The 10,121-nt window shown below is 60.1% G+C and overlaps 1 protein-coding gene across 1 annotated transcript; it reads right to left on the bottom strand.

Annotated features, from left to right (window-relative positions):
- Nucleotides 1-2,502: 2,502 nt before the first annotated feature.
- On the bottom strand, nt 2,503-3,198 carry Dnajb8 (DnaJ (Hsp40) homolog, subfamily B, member 8). The gene has a single exon (XM_013032317.1). The coding sequence runs from the start codon at nt 3,196-3,198 to the stop codon at nt 2,503-2,505; it is 696 nt and encodes a 231-aa protein (XP_012887771.1).
- Between the last annotated feature and the right edge of the window lie 6,923 nt (nt 3,199-10,121).

Consider the following 10,121-nt stretch of genomic DNA (forward strand, 5'->3'; position numbering starts at 1 on the left):
GAAGACAAACATGGAGGCACACAAATAGACACGTAGACTTGCAGACACGCAGACATGCAGACACACAGACACACAGACACGAAGACAAACACGCAGACAAACAGACACTCAGACAGATGGACATGCAGACACACAGACACACGGACAGATACACAGATAGGCACACAGACATACAGATAGATACACAGACATGCAGACATGCAGACACATGGACATGCAGACACACAGACATGCATAAACAGACACACAGGCAGACATATAGACACAGACATGCTGACATGCAGACAGACAGACACGCAGACTAGGCCGGGACAGCAGAGGAGCTGCGGCCCTCACTTTCCATCCTGGGCACCCGGGATCTGTGGCAGTGACCGGGGGGGGGGGTCTCCAGGGGGAAGTGGATGTCAGGAGGTGTAATGGCGGTGCTCACGTGGAAGGCCCAGCTGGGACCCTGGGCTGGCAGCCAAGGGAAGGCTGGGCGCGGGCACGGCAGTGGGCACTGGGCAGAGGGCAGGCCTGGCCTGGGCAGGGCCAGCGATGGCTTAGGAGCTCAACTTTGTCCCTGCTCACCTGGTGGGGCCTGCATCTGCTGCGCTGTCAGGCTGGTCAGGACTGGACTTTGTGGCTCCCTGGGAGGGGAGCAGGGTGGGTCTGGGTCCTGCGTCACCAGGGAGCGCCGGCGTGGGGTCCCTGCGGCGCTGGGGGCCCTGGGTCCCAGGCCAGCCCCGGTGCTGCGCGGCACCGCCCGCCCGCCGGGGTGTAATTGGATTTGCCTGGCAGCTGTCGGAGTTAAGCGAGCACACTTGACTCCGGGCCTTGGGGAAATCAGCAGGTCAGCAGGACAGAGGTCAGGTGTTAATGCTGTCTCGGACTTGATGAAGTTAGATCTGCAGGACAGGGCGTGCATGGTAGGCGTTCAGGGCCTCCAGCTGCTCCAGCCAGGAAGCCCAGCCCGGCCCAGTGACACAGGGCGGCCTCCAGACCACGTCCTCCTCGCACGCTGTAAACCTGAGGACCATGGCCAGGGTCCCCATGCGCTGGAAGAGGGCCTACCCTGCTCCTGGCCCTGAGTCAGGTGCTGACAGGCTCTGCGGCGCCCTCCTCCAGCTCGCCGCGCTCCTGCTGGTTAGCAGCAGCCACGGGCCTGGGTGGCCTGCCCTCGGAGCACCAGCCTGCCCTCAGCATGTGAGCGCAGCAGTGAGCTCGGCCTGCTGCCCATGCGGGACACTAGGCCTGCAGACGGCACCCGGCTGGATCCTTGTCCACCGAGGCCCACAGCACCATGTCTGGCCGCGTCCTGTGAGCTAAGATTGAACCCCAATGCGTGCAGGCACCACGTTCCCAGCTCCCCTACGGCCCTGCCCATCGCCCGAGGCCTAAGTGCACTACACGAGTCCTCGAACCCACCACTGCTGCAGGCAAGGCATGTGACCCCCAGCCCATGCCTCAGTTTCCTCCTCTATGGCATGGAGCCTGGGATTATGGAGCCCCCGAGGCTCCTCAGACCGCAGGGACTCGGCCTGGGCCTTGCTGTCCCCATCACCAGACTCAAAACTCCAGACTACCTGCTCATGGAAGAGTGCTTCAGGTGGTAAAACGCCAGCCTCCCAGGTTTGAGACCCTGAGCGCAAGCCCAGTGCTGTCAACAACAATAATGACCATTAATAATAATAATAAATGCTGGGCACTGGTGGCTCACGCTAGTCATCCTAGCTACTCAGGGGGCTGAGATCTGAGGACGGCAGTTCAAAGCCAGCCCAGGCAGGAGCATCCATGAGACTCTAAACTCTAATAAACCACCAGAATACTGGAAGTGGTGCTGTGGCTCAAGTGGTAGAGCGCTAGCCTTGAGCTGAAGAGCTGAGGGACAGCACGCAGGCCCAGGGTTCAAGCCCCAGGACCCACAAAATAATAATAATAACAATCCCCAGCCCGCTCTGCCCGCCCGCCCGTCTGCGCATGGCCCCTGGTGTCATTTTGTGCCCAGCTCCCTCGCCAGGTGCCAGGTCCCGCTTTGCCCTAGTCAGTGGGGCTTGCTGGGGCCTGACCCCCGTCCCACGGGGTCTCAGGACTAACCCTAGGCTCGTGTCCACTGGAGGAGGGGGCGCGTGCCAGGGCCCCGAGTGGCAAGGCGTTGGGGGGCCAGGACAGGGTCCCTGAGGTCGAGTGTGGCAGAGGCTCAGCACTGGGACCCGGTGCTGGGAGCGGGGCGGTGTGGCCGGCTTCACGGCCAGCAGTCTCGATACGGGCGGTCACACCTGGCCTGGCTATCACCAAGGGCCCTGAGGTGTGAGAGGCACAGGGGGCGTGGCCGGGGGCACGCCGGGAGGGTGGCCGGCCCGGCCACCCCGAGCTGTGGGGTGCTGGCCACACCCTTCTCTGGGAACGATGCCGGGCAGAACAGAGGCCCCACACCTGAGGCGCGCAGCTCCCCTGAACTCACTCAGCATATTTATTAGCGGTCAGCCCACCTGGCGGAGACCGGCGGAGCTGAGCCCGGGCTCACTTGCTGTCCACCCTCTTCAGCTGCTCCTTGCCGTTGACGGTCACGGACGTGAGCTGCCCGTCCTCCTCCACCTCCACGCGCTCCTGCCCGTTCTCCACGACGCGCTTGGTGGTGATCTTGTGTCCGTTGACCATCTCCGTGGAGGACATCACAGACTTGAAGCCGGAGCTGCCGGCCCCCGAGCCCCCGAAGGAGGTGGACGAGAAGGTGCTGCGGCTGCCCCCGCCGGCGCGGCCCAGCGAGTCGAAGGCCGAGAAGGCCTCCACGAAGGCCGGGAACTCGCCGAAGCCGGCCGTGAAGGCCCCGCGCAGGCCGTGGCTCCGGCCCCGCTCGCTGCCGAAGGGGCCGTCCCAGAAGTCAAAGGAGAAGGGGTCCAGGCCCCCGAAGAACTCCCGGAAGATGTCCTCGGGGTTGCGGAAGGTGTAGCCGCTGCTGAAGGGGCCGCCGCAGGCCGGGCCCGCCCCGCCCGCCCGCCAGGCCTCGCAGCCCGCCCGGTCGTACACCAGGCGCTTCTTCGAGTCCGACAGCACCTCGTAGGCCTCGGACACCTGCTTGAACTTCTTCTCGGCCTCCTCCTTGTTGTTGGGGTTCTTGTCCGGGTGCCAGCGCAGGGCCAGCTTGCGGTAGGCCTTCTTGATGTCCTCGGCAGAGGCGTTGGCCTGCACGCCCAGCACCTCGTAGTAGTTGGCCATGCTGAGCGGAGGGTGCGGTGGAGCGGGCGCTCGAGCCGAGCCGGCGGTGGCGGGGCGGAGCTGGCCGCTGGCGTCTGCTGGCTTGGGGTGGACAGGCCTGGCGCGTTCAGCTTGCCATCGCAGTGGCGTCCGGGTCAGGAGGGGCCTCTGCGGAGCGGGGCGGCGGTGGGGCACTGCCTGGGACCAGCTCCTCGGGGGGTGGGCCCACGGCCTTTGTGACATCAGCTCCGGGCGGGGCGGTCCCCACCCCCAGCTCTGGACCCTGCCGGGCTGGACGTGGGCTCTGCCCCAGAGGGGGTGGCCATGACGGGCTGGAGGGTCTCGCATGGCCACACCAGGACTGTGGGGGGCTCAGGAAGCTGGAGAGCCGCAGGGGAGCAGGGGAACAGCAGGCACTGGACGCCTTCCGGGCGGTGGGCGTCCGTGACTTGGAAGCCAGAAGACGGTGTTGGGTGGATGCTCGGCCCCAGTGCTCACGACGTGGCCCTCCTTCCTCTGCCTCTCTTCCTCTCTCCCCCCCTTACCTCTGTCCCCACCTCCTGGTGTCCCCCCCCAGCTACCTCCAGTCCCCAGTTTCGGGCACCTCACAGGTTCTGGCCAGCCCCGAGCGCCAGCAGGGACAGCAGCAGATTCTGGAAAGGTCTGGGGAGCCTACAGCACCAGCCGCCACGCGGTCCCTGCCCCGCCGGGCAGGCCTTGCGTGGGCCCAGCCGGTCTGTGGGGCAGCACCCGTGTCCGTGCTGGAGGAGGAGACAGGCGTCCACGCTGCAGACTCCCCTCTGACCACAGTGACGGACGGCGGCAGGCCAGGAGAGGCAAGGAGCAGCCGCCGCTGCCTGGCGCTCCAGGCTCACCGCGGCTTCAGCCCGCATGCCGGCCCAGGCTCCCACGCCACCCGCCGTCAGGTCCAGACGGCCTAGAGGCAGAACTGAGACCGCCACCGGCTCAGCACGGGCTGGGGTGGAGGCAACCCGAAGGACTTGGCAAGGCCCGGCCCCACCCCTGCAGACCGGGGGCCTTGAAGGAGGCCAGGGTGGGTGAAGGCTCCCGAAGGAAGGCGCAGACAGCACTGGAGGCCAACGAGCAGAGCCGGCTCCCCTGTGTCCCGCAAGGCCTGGAAACTCTCAGGGCCCGGGGGCAGCAGGACCGTGGGGCCCCACGGATTCTGAACACAGGCGGAGGTCCGAGCACCCTGTCCTGGACGCTGCTTAACTACCAGGTTACTTGGCCTCACTGAGCCTCTCTGCCCCCAGTGGACGGTGAAGCCCCGTCCCCACAGAACAACTTCCTCTCTGGGGAGCCCGGCTTCCAATATTGTACCCTCCAGCCAACCCCTCCTGATCTGGAAAGAGAGAAGGCCACAAGTGACCAGTTGATCTCCAGGCAGAGGCTGACCTCATATGCTGGGAGGCCCAGAGAGGGTACAGCACACCCCAAGGTCACACAGCAGGCCAATGAAGCTCTCCCCTAGGGCAAGCTGCTGGAGGCCCAGGAGAGAGCCGATTTGTATTCTGAGTGGCCAGAGCCCCTCTCTGTCTCTGTAATTAATGGAGTGGCTTTTTAAAAGGATTCTAATCATTCCCGATCCTATCTGCTTATCACCAGTGTTCCTAATTAGATGATCCTGGCAAGCACTCTGCTAATTCTCTCCAGTCCCACACAACCCCACCCGCAGTGGGCAGCCCACCCCAGTCCACCCTGCCTGGCCAGATGGGCAGTTCTTGGCCTTCTCCCCACCCCCCCAGGGCCTGGAGTTCTCTAACCATATTACTCCCAGGATGGATGGGTGACAGGGATGGATGGATGTGCCACTGGATGGACAGAGTGACAGTGAGTGACAGGACAGAGTGGTGACAGCTATGAGGATGGGTGCAGGGATGGATGGGTGCGTGGGTGGGTGGGTGCATGGGTGGGTGGGTAGGTAGATGAATGGAAGGATGGATGCATGGATGGGTGGACGGATGGGCAGATGGAAGGATGGATGCATGGATGGGTGGACGGATGGGTGCGTGGGTGGATGGGTGCATGGATGGATGGGTGCATGGGTGGGTGGGTGCGTGGACGGATGGGTGCATGGATGGATAGATGGGTGGATGGATGGATAGATGGGTGCATGGATGGATGGGTGCATGGACGGATGGGTGCATGGGTGGGTAGATGAATGGAAGGATGGATGCATGGATGGATGGGTGCATGGGTGGGTGGGTGGGTAGGTGAATGGAAGGATGGATGCATGGATGGATAGATGGGTGGATGGATGGACAAATGGATGGATAGATGGAAGGATGGATGCATTGATGAGTGGATAGATGGATGGGTGCATTGATGGATGAATAGATAGGTATATGCATGAATGGATGGATGGGTGGATGCATTGATTGATAGATGGGTGGATGGGTGGATGGATGGATGGGTGGATGCATTGATTGATAGATGAGTGGATGAGTGGATGGGTGGATGGATGGGTATATCATTGATGGATAGATGCGTGGATGGATGGATGGATAGATGGATGCATGCATTGATGGATGGATGGGTGGATGGATGGATGGTGGATGACTGGATGGATAGTGGATGGATGGATAAATGGTGGATGGGTGGATGGATGGGTGCATGCATTCATTGATGCATAGATGGGTAGATGGATGGGTGGATGCATTGATTGATGGATAGATGGATGGGTGGATGCATTGATTGATGGATAGATGGATGCACTTATGGATGAATGGATAGGTATATGCATGGATGGATGAGTGGATGCATTGATCGATAGATGGGTGGATGGATGGATGGGTGTATCATTGATGGATAGATGCATGGATGAATGGATGGATAGATGGATGCATGCATGCATGCATTGATGGATGGATGGGTGGATGGATGGACGGTGGATGACTGGATGGATAGTGGATGGATGGATAGTGGATGGATGGATAAATGGTGGATGGTGGATGGATGTGCATGTATTCATTGATGCATAGATGGGTGGCTGAATGGATGGATGCACTTATGGATGAATGGATAGGTGTATGCGTGGATGCATTGATCGATAGATGGGTGGATGGATGGATGGGTGTATCATTGATGGATAGATGGATGCATGCATGCATGCATTGATGGATGGATGGGTGGATGGATGGACGGTGGATGACTGGATGGATAGTGGATGGATGGATAGTGGATGGATGGGTGGATAGGTGGATAGGTGGATGGGTGGATGGATGGATGGGTGTATCATTGATGGATAGATGCATGGATGAATGGATGGAGGCATGCATGCATGCATTGGTGGATAGATGGATGGATGGATGGTGGATGACTGGATGGATAGTGGATGGATGGATAAATGGTGGATGGGTGGATAGATGGTGCATAGATGAGTGGATGGATAGGTGGATGGATGGTGGATGGGTAGATGCATGGTGGATGGATGGATGGGTAGTGGAAGGGTGGTAGATGGATGATAGATGGAAGAATGGTAGATAGATGGATGGATAGATGGTGAATGGATGGGTGGAAGAATGGTAGATAGATGGATGGATAGATGGTGAATGGATGGTTGGATGGTGAATGGATGGGTGGATGAATGGTGGATGGGTGGATGGATAGATGGTGAATGGATGGATTGATGGATAATGGCTGACTGGATGGATGGATGATGGATGGATAGTGGATGGGTAGATGGATGGTGGATGGATGGATAGTGGATGGATGGGTGGATAGGTGGATAGGTGGATGGGTGGATGGATGGATGGCTAGATGGATGGATGGCTAGATGGATGGATGGCTAGATGGATGGGTGGCTAGGTAGGCAGATAAGACTGAGGGACAAGAGTCTGGTGGTGAAGGATTCAGCCTGCTAAGCACTTGCACTCACTATGTATTCTTCGGGAGGCCATTTCGCCTTTCCGTATCTCATTTTCCTCCTAGAGTGATGTGAGGACCGCGAGAGGAGAATGGGCTGGCTCTCCTGGGGCCAGGGTTGTTACTGGGAGGAGAGTGAGGGGGCGTGGCATGTGTGGACCCGTACTGGTGGGGACGTTGGTCATGGGAGGGTGATGTGGGCGCTGGTGGGGGATGTCGGGGGGTGACGTCGGGGGGAGTGACATGGGGGTGACGTCAGAGGGGCGTGACGTGGGGGGGTGGCGTCCAGGGTGCGTTTCTCAACAGGGAAGCACCTGAGCGCCCAGTGCGGGCCAGGCTGCCACCGCACTCCGGAACAGAGCGGGTCGCGCAGGTGGCTCCGATCCAGCTCCAGCCAGGGTGGGGAAGGGCCGCAGGGTCCCGGCCCCCAGCTCCAGCCAGGGCGGGGAGGGGCTGCAGGGTCCCCAGCTCCAGCCAGGGCGGGGACGGGCTGCAGGGTCCCGGCCCCCAGCTCCAGCCAGGGCGGGGAGGGGCCACAGGGTCCCCAGCCCCCAGCTCCAGCCAGGGCGGGGAGGGGCCGCAGGGTCCCCGGCCCCCAGCTCCAGCCAGGGCGGGGAGGGGCCGCAGGGTCCCCAGCTCCAGCCAGGGCAGGGAGGGTCCCCGGCCCCCAGCTCCAGCCAGGAAGGGGACGGGCCGCAGGGTCCCCGGCCCCCAGCTCCAGCCAGGGCGGGGAGGGTCATAACGTCTTTGGAACATCTTACGAGAGCAATGCGGAGAGTCACACATTCAGGTCTTAAGACCAAAATGCATTCACTCAGAGCTACTTTCAAAAGCAGCCCAAACCGGCTCACACCTATAACCTAAATACTCAGGAAACTGAGCTCTGATGATGGAAGTTCAAGCCGGACACCAGCGATGTGCGCCTGTCACCCTAGCTACTCAGGAGGCTGAGATCTGAGGATCGCAGTTCAAAGCCAGCCCAGGCAGGAAACTCCACAAGACTCTTATCTCCAATTACCCATCAGAAAACCGGAAGCAGTGCTGTGGCTCAAGTGGTAGAGCGCTCGCCTTGAGCTGAGGAGCTGAGGGACAGCGCCCAGGCCCAGAGTTCAAGACCCACTACAACAAAAAACAAAACAAAAAAGTCCATGAGACATATCTTCAATCAACCACCAAAAAAGCCATTAGTGGAGCTGTGGCTCAAATGGTAGAGCCCTAGCCTTAAGCAAAAAGCCCAGGGACAGTGCCCAGGACCTGAGTTCAAGCCACAGAACCAGCACAAAAACAAAACCAAAACTAAAAAAACGTTGCATCTGTTTCTAGTGTTCTAATCATTCTTCAGAGCAGAAACGAATCTGGCCCAGCTGGGTAGGTTGCCAGCGTTGGTCTCAAGATTAAATCTTCAGGGCTGGGTGTGGCTCCGTGGTCGAGCACTCTCCCAGCATTGCAGGCCTGGGGTTCAATCCCCAGAACTACAAAACACAGCATCCAGCTCTAGTCTGTAGCCTCCTGCCTATGTAGGGAGTTGCTGCCCAACTAGGCCTGTGCTGCGGGAGGCGGCCAGCAGGGGCTCCTCCGGCTCCCCTCTGCGGAGTCCGCAGAAGAGCCCAGATCCTCCATCCACCAAAGGACGCTGGGTCTGCTGAAGCCATTTTCCATTCAGGCACATTTTGTAAAACGTCTCACAGCCAGAGACCCCTGTCAGTCTGTCTGAAGTTGATTTTCTCTGAGTGGGTGCTCCATCAGACAGACCAGGCACCCCTGGGCCAACACCTCCGCCCCCCAGCTTTCATCCCCCATTTTGTAAATACCAGGGAGTGTTTCCTACCTGAGGGACCATTGATCTATTCTTAGCAGCAGCATGGGGTTTGAATGCCACAACAATAACAGTTTTGTTTTATGTTGGAAACACAAGCGTGCACGCATGCACACACACACACACTCTACTAATTCTCTTAATTTTTGAATTCTAGTTTTTTTAAATAAAGTTAGAAATCATTTGGCCTTTAACAAAAACAAAAAGGAGGTAGTGGTTGGGCTGGGAAGGTGGCTCAGTGGTAGAGTGCTTGCCTTGTATGCATGAGGTCCTGGGTTCGATTCCTCAGCACCACATAAGCAAAAAGGAAAAAGCTGTAAGTGGCGCTGTGGCTCAAGTGGTAGGGCGCTAGCCTTGAGCTGAAGAGCTGAGGGACAGCGCCCAGGCCCAGAGTTCAGAACCCACGACCTGACCCCCCCCAAAAAAGGAGGTGGTGGCAGTGAGTGAACCGCCTTGGAGCGCAAGCTTTCTGGCCGCGGTGGCACGGGTGGCCTTTCCTGCGGGGGTGAGCACTCGGGGTGGACGGCTGGGGGTCCGATAGCACGGCTCCCCTCCCGCGGGGTGGCCGCCACTGGCCGTGGTCACAGGCTGGGCAGGGTTGGCTCCCAGGAATGAGGAGTGAAGGTCTGGTCTCTTGTGATGGAGAATGGGAGAAAGATGCCAAGGCTGGGAGAAGCCCGGCAGGGGAGGAGGGCCCGCAGCAGCCCCACCAGGCGCGAACAGATGGAACAAAGGCCGGCCCCACCCTGTGCCTGGCGCCTGGTGACAGTCCTCGCCCTGTGAAGGAGGCCCCGCCAGCCTGGCCCGCGGGTGCTCTGTGTTCTCAAAACCCAAATTGTTTATGGCACAATGGCTGAGCAGGGAGTCATGGTCGGGCCAGTGGTTCTATGAGGGAACAGAAGCCAGGTGTGGCCCACGAGCCGGGGGACGTGATGGATGGTAGGACTGCTGCCCGCACCCCGCCCGCTCCACCCCCAGCCCAGGTCGGTCCGCCCAGCATATGGCCGACAAGGTCCTGAGCATCCGTGGGACCCAGTAACCCACTCAGTGGCCACAGAGCAAGTACTGACCCCGGCAGTGGCGGCGGCAGAGGCCTGGACCCTTGTAGCCGGCACGGCCTGGCCAGCTCGGCCCACCTGCTGGCCAGCTTCCTCTGCCCACACGGTGCCTGACTGGGGGCTGCTCCAAAAATGGGGGCGGAGGGGAGGGAGGAGGAAGCTAGGAGCATCACAGAGAACCTGGA

Source organism: Dipodomys ordii, unplaced genomic scaffold, assembly GCF_000151885.1.
Source record: "Dipodomys ordii isolate 6190 unplaced genomic scaffold, Dord_2.0 Scaffold153, whole genome shotgun sequence".
Classification (NCBI taxonomy): domain Eukaryota; kingdom Metazoa; phylum Chordata; class Mammalia; order Rodentia; family Heteromyidae; genus Dipodomys; species Dipodomys ordii.